The sequence below is a fragment of the Phyllobates terribilis genome, unplaced genomic scaffold (genome assembly GCF_046119375.1).
Source record: "Phyllobates terribilis strain yellow unplaced genomic scaffold, ASM4611937v1 Scaffold_13__5_contigs__length_258822181, whole genome shotgun sequence".
NCBI classification, from domain to species: Eukaryota; Metazoa; Chordata; class Amphibia; order Anura; family Dendrobatidae; genus Phyllobates; species Phyllobates terribilis.
This window is the reverse complement of record NW_027362773.1, coordinates 39,626,187-39,648,554: the sequence shown is the minus strand read 5'-3', so window position 1 is coordinate 39,648,554 and position 22,368 is coordinate 39,626,187. Positions and strand designations below refer to the sequence as shown.

At 48.1% G+C, this 22,368-nt stretch overlaps 1 protein-coding gene across 2 annotated transcripts in view; it reads right to left on the bottom strand.

The window, feature by feature from the left end:
• Positions 1 to 22,368, bottom strand: part of ANO3 (anoctamin 3) — a 955,742-nt gene that overhangs the window by 185,023 nt on the left and 748,351 nt on the right. For both annotated transcript variants that reach the window (XM_073658056.1, XM_073658057.1), the window contains exon 14: positions 9,988 to 10,048. In XM_073658056.1, coding sequence (XP_073514157.1) covers positions 9,988 to 10,048 — 61 coding nt within the window. The remainder of the gene's footprint in view (positions 1 to 9,987; positions 10,049 to 22,368) is intronic.

The window sequence follows — 22,368 nt, the reverse complement described above, 5'->3', positions numbered from 1 at the left end:
GCACAAGAGGAGGTGGAGGAAGTAGAGGAGGAGGAGTTGTATGCGGAAGGGCTAACATCTGCAAGGTCCAGACGGTCGGCAGCACCAAGGCGGCAGGCATGTGAGGGTGGGGGAGATGGTTTTACCAGGGCGCATGGTAGCAGCCAAACTAGTGAGGAAGGTGCAGGAGCCCAGGAAGAAGTGGAGGACGAACTGATGGAAGACTCATCAGATGAGGGAGACCTTGATCACATTTCTGTTGTGCGAGGTTGGGGGGAGAGGACAGAGGAAGGAAGCATGATTGTTACCTCGCCACCAACACAACAGGGACTTGGTGCTCCTGGATGCGCAACACACATGAGTGCCTTCTTGCTGCACTACCTGCAACATGACCCTCGAATTGTGAGAATTAGAAATAATCCTGACTACTGGGTTGCCACACTGTTAGATCCCCGGTACAAAAGTAAATTTGCAGAAATTATTCCTGCCATAGAAAGGGATGCACGCATGCAGGAGTATCAGCAGAGACTGTTGCAGAATCTTACATGTGCTTTTCCACAAAATACCAGTGGTGCACGTAGTGAATCTCACAGTTCCAACTTGCCAACCGTGGGACCGTCAAGTGTTCAGCACTCAAACCGTAACAGAACCACAGTATCTGCTGGTAACATCAATTTTGCGGAATCATTTCACCACTTTTTTAGCCCATCCTTTGCAAGGCCACAGGAGACAAGAAGTCTGACACATAGTCAACGCCTAGAGACGATGGTACAGGAGTATCTCCAAGTAAACATTGAAGCCACGACTGTGTCACTGGACCCTTGCTCTTTTTGGGCTTCCAATCTGGATAAATGGCCGGAGCTAGCCACTTACGCCTTGGAGATCTTGTCATGCCCCGCAGACAGCGTTCTGTCTGAACGTGTGTTCAGCGCTGCTGGTGGTGTGCTGACAGATAAGCGCACGCGGCTCTCCACTGATAATGTAGACAGACTCACGTTCATAAAGATGAACTAATCATGGATCCGAAACGACTTTTCTACCCCTGTGTCATCCTGGGGAGAGTAAAAGCTTGATGATTGGTTAAAATCACCCTACCAACCGTTTTAAGCTTTCAAATTACTAATCATGTTTATCTGTATCTTGACTGGAAAATAATTTGGGCTTTGTAGCAGTGTGCAGCACTGATCCTATTAGGCCATCTATAATAAGCTTCACCAGATTTAAAATTAAAAATAATTTTTAGCTGCATCTAGCCCGGAAAATAATTTTGGGGCTCCGAGATGCGCAAGACACATAAGTGCCTTCTTGCTGCACTACCTGCAGCATGACCCTCATATTGTCAGAATTCGAAGTAATCATGACTACTGGGTTGCCACACTCTTAGATCCCCCAAACTTTTCGATCAACCTTTTCATTTTAATAAAGACCAAAAAAATGGTCATTTTTGAAATTATAAGCATTAGCAGGTTGTTAGAAACTGAAATCAAACAGTTTTCAACTCAAAACTTTATTCTAGGTGATGTTACATTTTCACATAGGACCCCTTGTTCGAAAGGAGCTTCTGAACTCTCTCGTCCATTGAATTTGTCAGGTTTTGGATGGTTTCTGCTTCAATTGTTTTGCATGAGGACAGAATACCCTCCCAGAGCTGTTGCTTAGATGTGAACTGCCTCCCGCCATCATAGACACTCCTTTTAATGATGCTCCAAAGGTTCTGAATGGGGTAGAGGTCAGGGGAGCATGGGGGTCACACCATAAGTTTGTCCCCTTTTATGCCCATATCAGCCAGAGATGCAGATGTTTTATGTGTAGCATGAGATGGTGCATTATCATGCAGAAAAATGATCTTGCTGTGAAATACACGGTTCTTCTTCTTGAACCATGGCAGGAAGTGCTGTTTGAGAAAATCCACATACATTATGGAGTTCATCTTTAGCACCTTCAGGGATCCTAAAGGGGCCGACAATCTCTCTCCCCATGATTCCAGCCCAAAACATTACTCCACCTCCTCCTTGTTGGCGCTGTAGCCGTGTTTGCGTGGGGTGTCCATCAACCAGCCGTCCTCCACTCCATTCATCTGGACCATCGAGCGCTGCACGGCACTCATCCGTGAACAAAACAGTTTTGAAATCAGTCTTCATGTAATGTTTGGCCCACTGGAGCCGTTTCTGCTTGTGTGAAGTGGATAGAGGAGGTCGACAGGATGGCGTATGCACAGCTGCAAACCTCTGAAGGACCCTGCATCTTGTTGTTCGGGGGACGTTGGAGGCACAAGCAGCTTCAAAAACTTGTCTGCTGCTATGACAAGGCTTTTTTGCTGCTGCTCTTTCAACCTGACGTAATTGCCTGTAGGAAAGAGTCCTCAATTTGCCCTTATCAGCACGCACACGTGTGTACTGTGAATCAGCTACATACTTCTTGATTGCCAAGACACTTCATCCTGATCATCGCACAATGTTGATTGTAGTCATGCCTTGACCTAAACACTCCACAATTTGTTGCTTCTCAGCAGCCGACACATCCTTTTTCTTTCCCATTTTGGCAGAAAATGTAGGCTGCTTAATAATGTGAGAGAGCCTTCTTAAGTAGTCTTGCCTTTCATTGGACACACCTGCCAAACTAATTAGCACAGGTGTCTGCAATTGCTTACAGTGATATAAAGAGCCCTGACACACATCACCATCAATGAGTTTAACTGACAAACAAACAAATTCTTCCCTTATCACTCCTAAACACTTTTTGCATAATAATTTGGAACGCGGTGTACATGTGCTTTTCCACAAAACACCAGTGGTTCACGTAGTGAATCTTACAGTTCTAACTTGCCAACCGTGGTCTGTATGGAATTGTTCAATAAAGGGCCCAAAATTAAGATAACATAGATGGGAGAGGTCTCTATGAATAGGAATTCCTAAGTATTTGATACCCTGTGAGGGCCAGGCAAAGGGAAAGTTGGACTGGATGGAATCCTATATGGATTTAGGGAGGGAGACATCGAGGGCCTCAGACTTCGCTGCATTGATTTTAAAATTTTACCATGTAACAAAGTGATATATTTCAGCCATAACAGCAGGGATGGATATATGTGATTGAGTGATATATACTAGGACATCATCAGCAAATAGAGAGCACTTGTACTCGGTGCCTCCCACCTCAATCCACCTAATATTGGGGTTATGGCGAATTGATGAGAGCAGGTGCTCCGTCACTAGGATGTATAAGAGAGGGGACAGAGGACATCCCTGCCTTGTCCCATTGGTGATTGTGAAAGGTGATGAAAATGTTCTGACGCACCCCCTGGGCCTTGGGACACCCGGAGCCGGACCCTTTTTGGTGGATGCTGGTGGTTGTAGTCTTCGTGGCGGCGATCCGGTTCCGTGGCTCAGGGCGGTCAAACCAGTGGCGGAACTATTTATGTGGTTTTGATGTTTAAATGTCCGACTACGCCACCCGTGGATTGCGGTCAGAGTGAACCGCCGCTACAGGGCAGACCGCTAAGGCTGGTGTTGTGGGTGCAGCAGAGCGTAGCATAACTCCCCACGGGAGGAGTATAGCCTCAGGGCAGTGCATGCGGAGGATGGGGGTGATGGTGCAGGGCAGCAGCAGTAACGACACGGAGTCAGTGATGCAGTTCAGGGCCTTTACTCACAGTTCTTATTATCCAGACCACGTCTGCAGGTAACGGCTGCCCACGTCGTACTGTGCTCACCAGGTGAGGGGCTCAGACAACTCCCAGATAACTTTGGAGCGCTTCACAGGACCCCATTTGTGTGTCCTTTGTCTGGCCTTTCTTACCAACACTTCTGTCCGGCTGCCTCGGGCCTCCTCTTGGTAAACTTGGCGCCAGTTTCCCTGACCCTATGTGGTGCCTTCCTAGCGGGTGGAGCAAGGGGCTGCGCCACATAAAATGTCAGAGCCTCCGGTTTCTAGCTGAGGGTCGTTTCCTGCCTCCACTAGTTCGGGGACCGGTCTCCCCCTTTGGCCTGACCCCTCCACGCAGGTGGATTCGGGCGTGCGGTGGCGACTCGCCCGTCCGCACCCCTGGGATCCCTTCATTCCTCGTTCCTGGAGCCTTCTCCGCTCCTCTTCCTTCCTTCTCCCTCTTGCAGGCCTGGGCCTCTGTTACTAGGCCCGCTTCCGGAGCAGAGCTCATGCAGAGCCCCTGCTCCCTGCCACTTCTGCTCAGACTTCTCTGCACTGAACTAAGATGGTGCCCACCTTTTATACTCCCTTCTCAATGCACCCAGGAACTGCTTCCTCCCTGCTCCTGCACTGCAGGGTTCCCCTTCCTCAGTGTTCCCTCCCCCCACTCCAGCCAGGGACAGGGACTGTCGTGCCCATCTCAGGGGCATATTGGTCGCCCTGCCCCACGGCAATGTGGTGTAATGCATGCAGGTGTCGGGTCCTGATCCACACTCCATCCTTATCTGAGAGTGAGATATCACACCTCTGGGTGAGGTGCAATACGTCTGTAGCAACCGAGCCCTCGGTGCTACAGTTCCATTTATCTTCAGCCTAGGTGACGTATTGTGATACAGGGCCGTGATTTTGGCTATAAAAGGGTCCCCTAGACCCCTACCCCAAGCTTTTTCAGAGAATCATATATGGCGTGCCAGGAGACTCTATGGAATGCTTTCTCAGCATCCAACGAGAGTATCTACTTACAAATTTTTAACTGCATCTAGCCCAGGAAATACTTTGTGCCTAGTAGCAGTGTCTGCTAGTCAGCGGATTATCCCGGCTGTTAAGCAAGCTACACCACCTGTAGTTTGGACACTTAATTTTTTCAAAGGAAATGCTTCGGGACCACGGGATACTGAGTGAAGAGCATCAGGAGGCACCCCAAGGCATAGGGGCTGGGACTGGCACTAGGATGCCTTGCGGTGGACAGCCGAGCTCGATCCTTATAAAAGCTTTTTAACTGCAGCAGCTTTAGTGGACGCTACTGGAGCTGGAATTACGCGGCTGCTGGCATGAGACTTGCCCTCCAATAGATCCTTGTAAATGGATTTAAAGTGTATTCATTCAAATTAGAGGGACAATTTAAATTAAAAAGCTTAGAGCTGCCTCCACCACAGGGGGGCTCTCTCGACCCACCAGCGGACAGGCACCAGTATTGGGAGAGGGGGGCTGGCCGTCAGGGTTCACCGCGGCTCTGGCACAAACCCGGCGACACGGAGGTGGCACGGGCAGGAGCGGACTGGCCGTCTCGGCTTCTCACTTTTTGGATTTTAGAAGGGCATGACATGCCTATATCTGTGTCTCCCCCTCCTTTTACTCCTCCACCTCTTTTCTTTTCGCATGACTATATGTACTTGTCACTTTTCCATGTGTTAGTTGTGTCTTCTGAGCAGTTTGTCAGCTTTTGGACACCTTTGAAGGTGTTTTCTATGTGTTTCTATGTGTTTTTGTTTGCCTGCCATTGGTTTTAACGGTGTTCGAAGGTGTTCGACGAACATTTCGACGAACAGTTCGGCGAACACACGGGTGTTCGACGAACCGAACCGAACTCGAACACTACGGGGGTGGCTCAACACTAATTATCACCTGTGCAATACTAAGGAAATCCTGAAAACATGACCTGTTGGTGGGCCTTGAGGACTGGAGTTGGGGAACCCTGGTCTAGAGCACTGAACATTTCTACAGTATGTTTCACTCTCAGGTTGATCCTGGAGCTCCAGCCTTCTGGACCCCCACACCCCTAGCATATGGGGTCTTTCAGTAACAGTCCAACTCTTAACACTGGCACTATCTAGGGGTCATTATAGCGACAGACTCCAGAATGATACAATGATACATTACACTGGCCCATATTGCAGTTCCATTATATTTTCTTGGATTTATAGATTTTTTAAAGGGGAAAAACAAGATCTGAATCACAGGACTGACCAGGGATAACCAGCTAGGTAGACTTTCCTGATTATGTAGCCGCTATGTGATTTTGCCATTTTTGAGTCAATTTTCTAGGCTGGACATCATCTATGTTTGGAATAAAGCTTCATATAATTTACGATGACATCTGATAATGCAGAATATTTCATAGATGCAGATAATGCAGAATTATAAAAGTAAATCTTCGCTTACTGTTTATGAGACTTCCCTGCGGCTGCCTTCATATTATATGAATCACCCCTTCATTAAAGGGAGTGATATGGAAAACTTCTCTATTAGGGAACTTCTCTTTCTCCTTATGTAGGCCACGGTCACCTACAAGCTTATAAACCTTATTTTATTATGGTAAGATCCATTCCTGAGCTCTGAAAATTATTTTCAACTGTAACATTTTTTTACCAGTTAAATGATTATTCCCAACTGGGCAAGTTATCATTTATTCAAGATAACACTAGTCTGACCACTGCGACCACAGCCAATTCTGACAACTAGCCTAGTTAGTAATGACTAGTGATGAGCGAGCACTAAAATGCTCGGGTGCTCGAAGCTCGGGTCGAGCACATTGGAATACTCGGGTGCTCGACCCGATCAACGAGCCCAATGTAAGTCTATGGGAAACTCGAGCATTTTTCTGGCGGTCCCCCAAGGCAGTCTGCAGAAGGTCAAAAATTGCCCAAATCGATGGGAACAGTGCTCAATTAAACGTCAGGCAGGCAGAATATATAGGCAGACAGGCAGGTAGGGTATATAGGAGGGTGCATGAAAAACACAGCAGGACACTTGGAACACACTAGTGCCCTCCGATTTTCATGCACCCGTCTCTTTAAAAAAGCCAGCCAGCAATTCATCAGCGGCATACATCAGTACTCGACAATTTAGAACAGAAAGAATAGAGCATCACACATAGATTAGATAGATAGAAACATGTCAGTCACATATATAATAAGTACAGTGACAGTGTTGGTTACTGTACTTGTTATTTAGTGTTAAAATAAAGGATTTATTAAAAAAAAAAAAAATAGTGTTTTATTAGTTTTTTATTATTTTACTTTTATTGCAGAAGATCGTTGTCTTCAGCTGGAATGGGCGATATGGTAAGTAGAGTTTAATTTAGAACATTAAAGAATTGTGTCTTTATTTCAATTAAAGGACTTTATTCTGGGTGTTTGTGTTTTTTTTTAAGTTTCACTATGGGGTTAGTAATGGGGGCGTCTTATAGATGCTTCTCCATTACTAACCTGGGCTTGATGTCAGCTGGCATTATAAGCTGACATCAACCCCAACCCTATTACCCCACTGCCACCGCTACAGGGCAGTGGGAAGAGCGAGGCTAAGTGCCAGAATTGGCGCATTCAATGGATGTGCCATTTCTGGGGCGGCTGACGGCTGGTGTTTCTCTTCTGGGAGGGGCCAATATTCATGGCTCCCTTCCTGGGCTATTAATATCAGCCCCCTGCTGTCTGCCTAGCCTTTGATAGCTATTAAAATAGGGGGGACTCCACGCCATTTTTTTGGGGGGGTCCCCCATTTTAATAGCTAGTAAAGGCTAGGTATTCAGCTGGGGGCTGATATTAGTAACCTGGGAAGCTCCATGGGTATTACCCCCTTTCCAGGCTTCAAACATCTGCCCCAGCTGTCTGCTTAACCTCCGCTAGAGACTAAAATTATGGGGAACCCTACGCCAATTTTTTTTTAAATAAATCCTTTATTTTAACACTAAATGACAAGTACAGTAAGCAACACTGTCACTGTACTTCATATATATGTGACTGACATGTTTCTATCTATCTAATCTATGTGTGATGCTCTATTCTTTCTGTTCTAAATTGTCGGGTACCGGTGTATGCCGCTGCTGAATTGCCGGCCGTCTTTTTTAAAGATATGGGTGCATGAAAACACTATTATTTTTTTTAAGAAATCCTTTATTTTAACACTAAATAACAAGTACAGTAACCAACACTGTCACTGTACTTATTATATATGTGACTGACATGTTTCTATCTATCTAATCTATGTGTGATGCTCTATTCTTTCTGTTCTAAATTGTCGGGTACCGGTGTATGCCGCTGCTGAATTGCCGGCTTTTCATGTTTCACTGTGAGCACTGTTCCCATCGATTTGGGCAATCACTGTAATGCCACAACCACCATGGCTGTGACATTACAGTGAGTGGCAGACAATCCCTGCATGATTGGTGCTCTAAATAGCGCCAAACATGCAGGACAGGGACCCGAGCTCCCGCCCAAGCATCTCGAAAGTACTCGGCGAGCTCCGAGCATCTCAAGTATTGAGATGCTCGGGCGAGTACCGAGCAGTGGCGAGCATGCTCGCTCATCACTAGTAATGACCTATTAATACTTTATACTGACCCAGTTTATCTCTTCTCGGCATCTTATTACTTTCTACATATTTTTTCTTTTGGTACAACGGTGCTTTAAATGCAATTATTGCCAACACGGAACAGCAGAGGGCGCCAATGTAGGCAAATTCTGAAAAGAGTAAACAGGAATCCAGCGCTTGATGCAATTATACATAGATGATGGGTGTGGTTGTGCATTAACAATACACTAACCATTTTATTCTTCAAGTACAGTTTTTTTTCCTATGGCAAGGAATGTTCTGGGCAAAACTGAGGCCCAGTGGGCATGAAAGATGATTAATACTGCCACATCATATTATTAACAGTGTACCAGTCTCTCACCTTGGGTAACGAAAAACAGGTTCATCAACATTTGCTATTGGAAAACACAATGTCAGGTCAAGTCTTATTTTTCGGCACTTTTCTGAAGCCCTGCCCATTTTATGACAAAAGCTCCATGCTTTTCAATGTATTTATAACTGAATATCTTCCTAGCTCTGTTTGGGCAGGTATGGAGTAGTACTTTAGCAGCTGGAGAGACTAGACCAGACAGTCATCTGACAGCTTGTCACTAACAGGACATGCTGGGAGTTGTAGTTTCCCCACAGCTGGAGTGCTGAAGGTTGCTAATCTCTCCTTTGTCCAGTGCAATCAATCAGCAAAATAGGAGATAACTTGCTGATCAATGGGATCTGCTCTCATAGATAAAATGACGAGGAAGTTTTATCCCTGTTAGAAAATGGGAAAATGGGGCGGCAGGTCAGATGCCCGACCACCGCACCATTCATTCTCTAAGGGGTACACACTGCCGCTCCACTCTAGCAGGGAGCAAAGTTCTGCCACTCAGCGCAAGTCCCATTGGTCGGAGCCAAACCAATCAACAAGTTATCACAGGAAAATCCCTTTAAGAGACACAACAACAGAGAATGAGACAGCCATAGACATATAAAGTAGAGCTAAATGGGGATCTCTGAGGTCATTCTATTACCAATCAAAAATGTATGGCATATCTTAAAGGGGTTGCTCATGTAATTTTGTAGTCACTCTAGATTATTGCAGGTGTTAGGAGCAGGTGGCCATGTTACATAGTTTGTAAAGCCGAATAAAGACTTGCGTCCATCAAGTTCGACCTGTTAGTTCTGTAATTGCTAAAGTTGATCCAGAGGAGGGCAAAAACCCCAAATGATTTGGCCAATCTTCACCTGAGGAAAAATTCCCTCCCGACTCTGAAACCAGCAGTCAGAATAAATCCCTGTATCAACCTACTATTTTATTTTATTTTTAAGTATATGCTGAAATCTGCCTGGTATCTAGAAATGCATCCAGTCCCCGCTTGAACTGGTGTAGTGAATCCGACATTACCGTCTCCTCACTCAGTGAATTCCATATTCTCACTGCTCTTACCGTAAAGAACCCCTTCCTATGTTACTGCAAGTAAGCAATTTGCATACTTCAGGCCAAATTCTGACTTGACCTGTCCAGCCTCGAACAATTCACTTGCATTGAGCAAGACCAAGCATGTCTAGTTGGCATGTGACCACATGTATGCAAGCTGCATACTTTCCATGATACGCCCGCCCATTCCCGGCGCCAGCACCGGAGAATCCTGTCAGCATGCACACTGTGCGATGTGAGGATTCACAAGTCTGCAGTCCCATAGAGTAACTAAAGACTTGTACTCCACGTCTGGACAACCCCTTCAATGATGCCATTACTTTATGAAATAGGAAAACTCTTTTAACAGAAAACAGACTTACCCCATATTGCCATGAATATAGCAAAGAACACCGTGCCTCCATTATCAAATAAGTGAGTGACCTGAGAATAGAAAAGCACAACTGTCACCAGCACAGTAATACCTAGCGTCCTTAGTGTCTACATACATTTCTGTACTAAAGGTGTGACAGAAAATCTTAAAAATGTCATTTCATTTCCCAGCGGTGACTTGTAAGTACAGTACGTTCCCTGCTCCACAGATTTCAACTTTATTATAATACACAGTTTGTGCCAGACCTGAAAGTAATTGAAAGGTATAATTTAGTCTAAAAAGTTTAATAACAGCATTGCACAAAAGCAAATTCTATAGAACTGATATCCCAAAATTATTAGTTCTGTACCCAAGCACCTAATGTATATAGTTACGTGTTGTCACCAATGATATTCCATCTGTCAGCTTTCACTTAATTAAAGGTGTGGTCCGAATTTAACAATTATTTTAATTCTAAATGTCTGTCTATTTAATGTAGTTATCTACGGTAATTGCTTTTCTAATTTACTTTAATTAAAAATTCCCTATCGTTCCCTCCCTACTCTATCCATCTGCTTTATTTTTTTTTACTTACTTCCTGTTTCATGACACTTCATTTGAGAACCCGCAGTACATGCTGGGATACTCAAATAAGGTGTCATAAGGGGGCATCTTTTTAATGCACAGTGACAGTGCACTCCCTTGCTGGCTCTGATAAGAATTGACAAGCTAGTAAGAGAGAGTACATTGTAAGTAGAAAACCCAGTGAGCAGAGACCAGCCACGCCCCGATGAGTGACATCACTTGCGGGGGTGGGGTTGGTCTTTGCATTTCTTGCTTGCCAGGTAATCTTATTACAATGTACACTAACAGTGCACTCTCCTGCCGACTTGTCATTTATTATCAGTCGACAAGGGAGAGCAGTGTCACTATGGATTAAAAAGAATATTGTACAGAGACAAGGGAGCTCGTACTGAGCATACGTCAGAATTGACAAATAACACATGTTACTCGCCCCCTGGGCCTAGTGTGGACGTGTGTGGGATGCCCAGAGCCGGGTCTCTGGGGGTTGTAGAATCCGTGGCGGTGACCCGGTCCCGTGGCTTAGGGTGGTCAGGCCGATGGCGGTATTTTGTGGGGGTTCTAGGTTAATTGTCCGACTACGCCACCCGTGGATTGCGGTCAGTGCGAACCGCCGCAGCAAGGGCAGACCGCTGGGGCTGATGGTGTACGCAGCTAAGGTAGTGTGACTCCTCACGGGAAGAGTGCAGCCCCAGGGCAGTGTAGTTGATGGTGGGAGTGATTGTGCGAGCGTCCCAGCACTAGTAGTGCTGGTGCGGCGATGAAGCAGGAATGACTCAGAGTCTTTGCAGTGCAGTTCAGGGTCTTTACTGGTGATATTAAGGCAGACCCTCCTGGGAGTACTGGCTAACATAAGGGGCCTGGTCAGTCTGCGAGCAAACAGGAGTTCTCCTGGCCAGGTGGAGTTGTAGGCCTCCCCGTCTATCTGCACTCTTTCTGGCTACCTTGCTGTAAGCGGGTAGAAGTAGCCCACGTCCCTGAGTATACCGTGTGGTGCCCACCCGTATGGCTGGTGACTTGGGGCCTTCTGTTAGCCTCTGCTCCTGGATGGCGGTGCTGGTCCCTTCCTTGTGACTGAGCCAACGGGCTTCTATGGCCAGAGGACCTGGAATCCCCTGCCGGCTGGTTTCTGCTGCTGGGTGGATATCAGTCCCCACAGCCTCGGACTCCGGTGTCCGGTTATCAGATTCTTCTGCCAGGGCGAGCTCTGCTCAGCTCCAGCCCCTGGTCTTCAGCTACTGCTCCTACAGAGCTCCTGCTGTAACTTTCCCTGTGTCTGGAGCTGTCTCCAGGCTCTGACTGAACTCACTAATCCCGCCCCAGACCCAGTTTATAAGGGCAGATTCCTCCCCTCCCAGGTCTGGGCAGGAAGTGTTGCATGCTTAGGGCTCCTGACCAGAGAAACCTCCCACTTGCTCTCAGACGTAATATTTCTATTACTGTGGCAACCAGACCCCTGGCGTGTCACATTCCCCCCTAGTGAATTTTAGTACTCCGGGACTAAACACATTTTTAAGAAAACACAAATACAGGGTATAAACAATAATACAACAACATATATACAAGAAGCTTTAGTCTTTAGAGGTCATGGCATGTCCGTAACCGGGTGTCCATATCACCCAACAAGGTGAAGTCTTGGCACAGAGTAGGGGACCTGTCCAAAGCAAACCCCAAGCGTTGGCCCTGCAAGGCTGAGGCTAGCTACTTTGGGCCACAAGGAGGCCACGCCAGACAGGTTTTCTCTTCCGCGGCCATCTTCGCAAGAGGCACCAAGGTGCAACTATCTACATGTAGTTCCAGTTACTCAGCGTCCATAACCTGTTAGTCCAAATAAACCTGAAGGGTAACTAGAGAAACATAATTAATGAACAGGCAACAAAAACATAAACCTTTTTCAACATTTGCAATTTACAGATTACATTTTAGATTCTCCAGCGAGCGGGCATCTGTCCTCTAGTGCTCCTGGTGGACCTACGTAACCCACTATCTGGTTCTGCACTACAGGGTGTAGGAGGTGTTGCGGGTAGGTCTGGCAGCTTTCTGCGTACTCTTTGGCTTACTAGGGGCACGGCAGGCTCACCACTAGCAGAGGGTTGATTCTTCTGGGCTGCTGGTATGGATTCTTCTGCCTCCTGGGCCGGCTGCTCTTCTGACACTACCTGTTCTTCTGTAGGTCCTTGAGGGGCTGGCTGGAGAAAGGTGAGGACGGGTACCACGACTGCGTTGTTGATCTGAGTCCAGGACCGGGGAAAGTCTCCGAGTATGGTACTGATCATTTCTTCCCTTTCCTCTGCGGGTTGAGGGTTTTCTTGATCTTCTTCAGGGCTTTGCAGCTGCTCGGGACACTTCTTCATGTGGTCTCTGGAGACAATGGCTGTGGTCTCTCCTCCATCCTTACTGATGATACATACTTTTGGGTTCTCATGACTTCAGGGCAGTACGGTGTACGGGTCCTTCTCCCACTGGTCATCCAACTTGTGGAGCCGTCACTTTCTCTTCAAGACCTGCTCTCCAGGTACCAGGGGAACAGAGGGAGCATACTGGTTATAAGCCTTCTCTTGCCTTTCTCTTGCTTGAGACAGACTTCGCTCGATGCTCTCCTGTACTTTCCGATACTGCAGCTGCCATTCTGTATCCCAGTCCGCCTCTGGCGAGGTGTCCTCAGGTGTCAGGACTCCCATATCCAGGTCAATAGGCAGCTTACCAGACTGCGTTCTTCCAGGGGCAACGATTTTAGCAAGTCTATCACCACCTGGTTCATTTTCTTACATAGTCCGTTGGTCTGAGGGTGATAGGGTGTTGTTCTTATCTTCCTGCAGCCATACAGATTGCAGAACTCCTGGAAGACCTCCGCTTCGAAGGCTGGTCCTTGGTCCATCAGCACTTGCTCTGGATACCCGTGTGGATGGCAGAAGTGCAGCTGGAAGGCCCTGGCTTCTGTTTCGGTCGTTAAGTCCTTGACAGGGACCACCACTAGGAACCGGGAGTAGTGATCTACGATGGTGAGGGTGTAGACGTACCCAGATTTGCTTGGAGCCAGTTTCACATGGTCCAGGGATACCAGTTCCAGTGGCTGCCTGGTGATGATGGGCTGCAGGGGACTATTCTGGCTGGCATGGTCCTTTCTTCTTAGGCTGCACGGGCCACAGTCTCTGCACCACCTCTCAATGGCTCCTCTCATGCCTACCCAGTAGAACCGTTCACGCAACAAGAACTCCAGCTTTTTCCATCCGAAGTGTCCTGCTCCGTCGTGGTACGCCTCCAGAACCATAGCCACGTCTCGTCTTGGGACCACTACCTGCCAGGTCAGCTCATGTGTTCTAGAGTTGACCATTCTCCGGCACAGCTTCTCCTTGTAAAGAAACAGCCTGCTTTTCTCCTTCCACAGTTGCTTGGTCTCCTCCGGAGCGTCTGGGTCAAGATGGGCATCAGCCTGTGTCAGTATTTCCTTCACCAGACGGACTGCGGGATCACTGTCTTGGGTCTCCGCCCAGCTGTAGTGGGGTAAGGGATTGAATGTGGCAGAGCGCCTGTCCCTTACACGGTGGGAATACAGGGTAATCCCATGATGGTGGAATGCAGGGAGTTCGACTTCTTCCAGTTCTTCTGGATCTTCCCCTACGTCCGGTAAGTTTGGCATTCTGGACAGGGCATCCGCGTTGGCATTTGAGCGTCCCGCCCGGTATTTGATGGTGAATTCATAGTTGGACAGGCGGGCCATCCATCTCTGCTCCAGGGCACCAAGTCTTGCAGTGTCCAGGTGTGTCAACGGGTTGTTATCTGTGTACACGGTGAACTTGGAAGAGGTAAGGTAATGCTTGAAACGTTCGGTCACTGCCCACACCACTGCCAGGAACTCTAGCTTGAATGAGCTATAATTCTCAGGGTTTCTCTCTGTGGGCCTTAGTTTTTGGCTGGCGTAAGCGATTACCCCTTCTTTCCCCTGCTGGATCTGGGACAGTACGGCTCCTAGCCCGATGTTGCTCGCGTCCGTGTGGAGGATAAAGGGCTGGCTGTAGTCAGGGTATGCCAGGATTTCATCCCCCGTGAGGGCAATCTTCAGCTGGCAGAAGGACTCCTCTTCCAGCTTTTCCCACCTGAAGGGCGGCTTCTGGTTTTTGGCCTTCCTGGATTGACCTATCAGGAGGTCCTGCATAGGAGCTGCCATTTTGGTGAAACCGGGAATGAATCTTCGGTAGCAGCCTACCAACCCGAGGAACTGCCGCACTTCCTTTATGCTGGAGGTCTTGGCCAGTCTTTAATCACGGTGATATTATCGGGGTCGGGAGCCACTCCGTCAGCACTCACCACGTGTCCCAGGTACTGCACCTTTGGTTTCAGCAGGTGACACTTGGAGGGTTTCACCTTGAGGCCGTAGCTTGCCAGGGCGTCAAACACTTCTGCCAGGTGTTTCAGATGGTCCTCGTAGCTTTTGGAATAGACGATGACATCGTCCAGGTATAACAGGACCGTCTCGAAATTCCGGTGTCCCAGACAGCATTCCATCAACCGTTGGAAGGTTCCTGGTGCATTGCAGAGCCCGAACGGCATACAGTTGAATTCGCTGAGGCCCAACGGGGTGGTGAATGCAGTCTTCTCCTTGTCTGCCTCTGCTACAGGAACCTGCCAGTGCCCGCTAGTAAGATCCAAAGTGGAGAAGAATTTAGCAGATTTTAATGCAGCTAAAGATTCTTCTATCCAAGGTAAAGGGTACGCATCTTTGTGTGTGATACGGTTGACCTTTCTGTAGTCTACACACATTCTCATGGTGTTGTCTTTCTTTTTCACTAGAACTAGTGGAGCTGCCCAGGGGCTACAGCTGTCCCTGATTACCCCAGCCTCCTTCATGTCCCGCAACATCCCTTTTGCATGCTGATAGTGTGCAGGGGGTACAGGTCGGTATCTTTCCTTTATGGGCGGATGGTCTCCTGTGGGGATGTGATGTTCTACCCCCTTTACTCGCCCGAAGTCTAGCGGGTGTTTACTAAAGACTCTTTCGTACTCCTGAACCACTCGGTAGACTCCCTGTTTTTGGTGTGAGGGAGTGAAGTCAGTACCCAAATGCAGTTGCTGACACCAGTCCTCCATTTGTTTCTTAGAGCCGTTACCTTCCTCTGGTTGAGATGGAGGCAAGGGTTCCACGGCCCTTACAGAATTTTGGTTTATGGTGAACAATTTGGCTAGCGTGGCATACCAGGGCAGGTATACTTCTCTCTCCCCGATATTTATGATGCGGACGGGCACCCTCCCATGGCGTACATTGACCACCCCCCGTGCTGTCAAAATGGTGGGCCTACTGTCTGAGTAGACGGGTTCTACCATTGCTTGGTAGTCTCTACCTCTTAGACCAATAGCTGCCCGGCACCAGATCATCATCTCACTTTTCGGGGGCATGGCAATAGGGAACGGGTCACACATTCTCACGCTACCTATCTCACCACCAGATAGTTCCACTTGTTGCCGCTTCATCAGTGCCCGGATCTCTTTTTGGAGCATGCACTGCTGGCTGGAACTGGCGTTCTTGGCAACCTGCTGTAAAATGAGAATCACCTTTGCAAGACAATTTTCAATCACGTTAGTTCCCAAGGTTATTCTAGGGTGACTCTCATGACGGTCAATGTCCACAATAATCAGTCCTTGTGCCGCCAGTTCGACCTTACCGACCTTAATGGTCACCTCTTTGAACCCCACCTGCGGCACGGGCTGACCATTGCTGGCGATGATACTCAGGTCGTCATCTGGGTAGCGGGTTATGTCTGAGTCATTCCAGTACCGCTTAAAGAGCACGTACGGGATGGTAGTCACCTGTGACCCAGTGTCTAGTAGGGCACTCATAGGAATGCCATCCAGTACCACAGGCAAGACCGGACGTCCCCCTACGTATTTATCACGCCAGCTCGATGGGCCTGATGATCTTATGCCGGGGGGTTGGCCCTCTGCCCCAGGTTGTGCCCGTTTAAATGACAGTACCTTGCCATATGTCCGGGTTGATTGCAGCGGCGGCAGATGGGTTGTCCGTCCTCGTTGTATCTGTCACTGGGTCTTCCTCTGGACGATGGGATCCTCCTCTGTCGGTGCCACGGGACGTCCTCCGGACTGGTGGCCAGCTTGTTCCTTCCTGGAGGAGAGACCTGTAAAGACTGCACAGTTCGAGTTAGCGCGACTACGCTTTTAGTCAGCTCTTGGACCTGATGGTGCAGGTCTGTAGCCGGGTTGTTGTCCAAAGCCTGCGCACCAGCTCCTACAGGCTCTGCAGACAAGGGCGCCGCCTCTTGATGATAGGTAATAGCAGGGCGCCGGTGGGTTACAGCGCTACCCGTTGCCGGTTCTCGGAGCACCCGGATGGCCCTGTCCTTGAACTTTGCAAAGTCTAAACCAGGGTTCTGCAAGGCCATTGCACGTAACTGGGTTCGGTGGGCGTTGGACAGCAGACCCTCAATGAATTGCTCAGTTAACACATCATCTGCATTCCGCACACTGTCAGGGTCTGCCTGTTTAATGGCTCCCAGGGCCTCTTGCAAATTCAAAGCATAGTCTCTTATACTGTCTTGGGCCCGCTGTTTGCACCCATAGAATTTCATTTTGATCTCTGCTGAGGTAAGGGTATCAAAAGTGTCCCTCAGACGGGTTAAGATTTCTTTTACAGTCTCCTTGTCCCGGACTGACCAGGACTTTACTTCACGTTGGGCTGCCCCGGTTAGCTGGCCTACCAATATGCTCACTTTTTGTATACCTTAAACAGGCTGTACAGTCTCTCTTTAAAGTCGCTTAGGGTATGCAACTCCCCTGAGTACTGGGGCAGCCAGGCCGCTCCGGGGATATAGGGCATTGTAAATGGCATTACTGCGGCAGCGGCTGCGCTGGTGGTAGAGGGTCCCTCCGTATCCATCATCTTCCTCCCCCCTAGTTAATTGTGGCCTACCTTCTGTTGCTTCTTCTCCGTAGGCCGCGGCTCCGCAGACGATCGTCAGGGTGGAGGACCATGCGTCACGCTCTGATGACGTCAGCGTCGCTCTCTCTCCCTTCCAGGACCTTGCGCTGCGTCGGTGGGTGGGGCGGAGCTTCGGGTCTTGCGCGCTTTCGGCTTCCACGCCCCTCTTCTTCCCGTGCGGCGTCCTGAAGATGGCGTCCGATGGTGGGAAAACGACTGCGGATGGCGGGAAAACAGCTGCGGATGGCGGGAACCGAGTGAAGATGGCGGGAACCGACTGAAGATGGCGGGAAATGGCTGCAGATGGCGGGGACCTTCACCACGGCAGGAATGACAGTCTTTTGAAGGCGCGCAGTACCCGGTGGTTGCGGGCACGAAATCCTGCCGACTGCGCCAAAGCTGACTCGCCCCCTGGGCCTAGTGTGGACGTGTGTGGGATACCCAGAGCCGGGTCTCTGGGGGTTGTAGAATCCGCGGCGGAGACCCGGTCCCGTGGCTCAGGGTGGTCAGGCCGATGGCGGTATTTTGTGGGGGTTCTAGGTTAATTGTCCGACTACACCACCCGTGGATTGCGGTCAGTGCGAACCGCCGCTGCAAGGGCAGACCGCTGGGGCGGATGGTGTAAGCAGCTAAGGTAGTGTGACTCCCCACAGGAAGAGTGCAGCCCCAGGGCAGTGTAGTTGATGGTGGGAGTGATTGTGCGAGCGTCCCAGCACTAGTAGTGCTGGCGCGGCGATGAAGCAGGAATGACTCAGAGTCTTTGCAGTGCAGTTCAGGGTCTTTACTGGTGATATTAAGGCAGACCCTCCCGGGAGTACTGGCTAACATAAGGGGCCTGGTCAGTCTGCGAGCAAACAGGAGTTCCCCTGGCCAGGTGGAGTTGTAGGCCTCCCCGTCTATCTGCACTCTTTCTGGCTACCTTGCTGTAAGCGGGTAGAAGTAGCCCACGTCCCTGAGTATACCGTGTGGTGCTCACCCGTATGGCTTGTGACTTGGGGCCTTCTGTAAGCCTCCGCTCCTGGATGGCGGTGCTGGTCCCTTCCTTGTGACTGAGCCTCCGGGCTTCTATGGCCAGAGGACCTGGAATCCCCTGCCGGCTGGTTTCTGCTGCTGGGTGGATATCAGTCCCCACAGCCTCGGACTCCGGTGTCCGGTTATCAGATTCTTCTGCCAGGGCGAGCTCTGCTCAGCTCCAGCCCCTGGTCTTCAGCTACTGCTCCTACAGAGCTCCTGCTGTAACTCTCCCTGTGTCTGGAACTGTCTCCAGGCTCTGACTGAACTCTAATCCCGCCCCAGACCCAGTTTATAAGGGCAGATTCCTCCCCTCCCAGGTCTGGGCAGGAAGTGTTGCATGATTAGGGCTCCTGACCAGAGAAACCTCCCACTTGCTCTCAGATGTAATATTTCTATTACTGTGGCAACCAGACCCCTGGGGTGCCACACATGCTTATTAGACTAGAGATTAGCCCAGCCCCCGAAACGGACGTCACTGGTGACACTTCATTTCAGGGTGGGAAGAGAGGCTGCGGCAGTGACTGCAGCCTTTGCAACGTGATGACATCTCGTTTGAGTATCCGAGCATGCACTGGGGGTTTTCAAACAAGGCGCTATAAAACAAGAGGTAGGTAAAAAAATATAAATAATGCAGTTAGATACAGTAGTGAGGAAATGGTACTGAATTTTTAATTAAAGCATACAAAAATAAATTAGATTATGACATTAAATAGACAGACATTTAGGATTAAAATAAATGTTAGTTTTGGATCACCCCTTTAAAGATTGATATAGAAGCCATGGATAGACTATGTTTTCTGCATGCGTCGATGACACAACCTTTTCAGAATCCAGGATGGCAATTCTGCTTAGTTATGCAGGAACATCAGTGAAGTTTGATGCATCACTGCATAACTAGCACATCTGACAACTAGTGATGGAAACACTGCACACTGTCATCCAATTAAAGTATCAATAACTCAAGAATGAATGGCAGTATTTAGGGTTCACCATGGAACTTGATGGGCACTGATTAGGCCCTGGACTTTATGACATCTTGGCAGTTCATTAGTATATCAATATAGAGGTTACTGGTGTAGGGACAGGGTCTGAAAAGCTTGAGAACACATTGCTTTCCCTTGTTTCCCATCTCCAAAATTTGGGAGTCATGGAGGAAACAAACAGAGCAGAACACATCTAATGCTCCATTGTTAACCAGATTCTTGTGGAAACACTTTGATTTCCATCTATATGTATAGTATCTGTGAGATATGTAAACTGGAGACCGGCTATAGGATTACCGAGCTGCTGGAGCAATGAAACAGCTGAAAAGAGACGTCCACAATATCTGTGATCTGCTTTTCTGTGATCAAACTGCAGCTTGCTGCAAGCAAACTATATCGGTAACCCAATATCATTAATCATGAATCCAGTGCCCGTCTGCCTTACACAGATTGGTACATATTACATTCTCCTATTCTAAAGCCACAACCTGCAATATGTGAATTTAGTAGATTATCTGCCTTCAGGACTCATGAATAGGGCTGAATTACCGCTAATTGCAACTACTGGTAATGGTTCAAAGTTACTTTAGCTGATAGATAAGGAATCTGTCACATCAAAGAGAGCCAGATTTCCTTCTGGTAATGTGATTCTGTAGATAAATGATATAGTCTGTTATGTTTCCTGCTCCCTGTCGCTATTAAAGACACATGAACACTCAGCTGAGCCAAATTTCCATGTGCATGGGAGAGCAGTCAGCAGAATTAGTGTTCGTGTGACCGCTATCTAAGGTGTATAAGCAAGCACCTTTAAAGTACGTACATTGCATACCCTTAGTTGGAGAGTAGCAAGCAGGGATATAACAGTAAGGCATACATGTCATACTCTGCGACACCAGAACCACCACCCCTATGTGGTGCCCATTATTCTGTAGGCAGGACTATGTGGGGCCCATTATACTGTATACTGTCTGGCCCGCGACTTTGTCCAAGTTTTTTATTTTGGGCCTCTGTGTGTTTGAGTTTGAGATCCCTGCTGTAAGGGGAGCAGATGTTGAAGTTTAGTCTTGGCTTCAAAGTCTGGAGGCCAATAGGTTCCATTACTCTATATGAGGAGAACATGATTCATAACAGATGTAAAAGCAGCTCTAACTGCAGCTTAGACTTTTTTGGGATTCAGATGGCATCCGTGACTCTGTGAGAACAAACAAAAATACACAGGTGATTTCCCACAGTCTCAAAAAAAGTTCTTGAGAATATGTGTATCCTTCATGAATGCAGGTGTTGCATGTATAAATGTTGGCATTTCTTACATCATAGCAAATACAGTAAAAGAATACATAGCTGCATAATGAGTAAATACACCTCCTGTATTCACCCAGCTTAGCCACATCCTCAACAAGTCTTTGTTTCAGTGTGTTTTGTTGAGAATTATCACAAAAAATCAGATTTGTCTTACCTGAAGGCATTACAACCTTCCTCACCTTCCTATAGGTGGCACTAGAGTTCTAGTCCTCTTCCTCTCTGAAGAGACAATTGCATATTTCCCAAAGGAGCATTGCGGCATAAAAGTCTCCTCCCCTTGACATGCTTAACATGTCCCGCTCCGCAAGGAGATCTGACCTTGGATCTCGGTCAGATGCCTGTCACCCAGCCAAACCAGATCTCACACTTTGCACTGATAAGGGGCAGTACCCCAAAACATAGTGTCTACAAATTGAGTTTCTGGTCCTGGCTTTTATCCTAAGTCATATGGCTAGGCTCGTTAGAGAGTCGATATTGAATTTTAGGATGGTAGTGAGGGAGATAGGGCCCAGTATCTAGCATAGTTGGCAGATCTGCATGTTAATGGGTGTTTGTGTGGCAAGAGGGAGACTAAAGACCCAGATAGTAAGATTCTAAGGAGAGGACAGAAGCAGAGGGAAGTCAAATTGCAGACAGGAGGCCTAAAAGAAGTGAATAGAAAGAAAGAGGACTGAGGCCTGGACCAAGAAGTCCATGAGGACGGTGTGAGGTTTTAACCGAGAGGTCACGGAAAGCAAAAGTAAAGGGAAGCAAGAGTAAGAGAATACATATAGCAATGCACCTACTAAGCATCTATAGTAAACAAAGCAAAGTAGTCACCATATTGGGACACATCCTCTCCTTCAGAGAAATTGAAAGATGAGTTGTTGCAGGACGGAGTTTATGACTCTTGTGAACTGGACTTTGGAAGTGCTATTGAGGAGTTGTACCAACAAATCCCACCACGTGGGGTCCTCATTAGTCAGCAGGGAACTGACAATAACTGTGAGGGGTCGTAGCATTACACCTGAACCCGTGCGGGTCTCCACAGAGGAAGACAAAACCTCTCAAGATAGTTTGCTGGGCTGTAGCAAGAACAGAAAGAGGAACCGAGAGAGGCAACACAACATTGCATGTGAAGGAAAAATGTACAACTCTGTTTATTGCTAAAGATACGTCCGTGAGGCTTTGTACTTACTATCACCTGTACATAGTTCTTACTACCTTGATGTTTAGTAAAAATAAGTTTATTTTTGAACTGTGATCTCCCTGACTAATCTCCATAACATCTGGTCCTGGCCAGTCGAATACAGCTGCACAATGCGGTCTGCAAAGGCTTATCGCCAAAATAACACATGTCCACACACCCAGCCAGGGCCCCCATTTTCATGTAGCATGACGGGGCATGGAAGATGAGTACCTCGCCCATGGCTACCGCCCTACTCCATGTTACACATGCACAAGAGGATGACTAACAGTGGTCTGTAAATGGCCTTTCAAGGGAGCCTGTCATGTAAAATAATGCTATTAACCTGCATATATGGGGTTAATCTGCAGGTTAATAGCGTTCTAACACAGTGCAGTGCCGGCACTGAGAGCC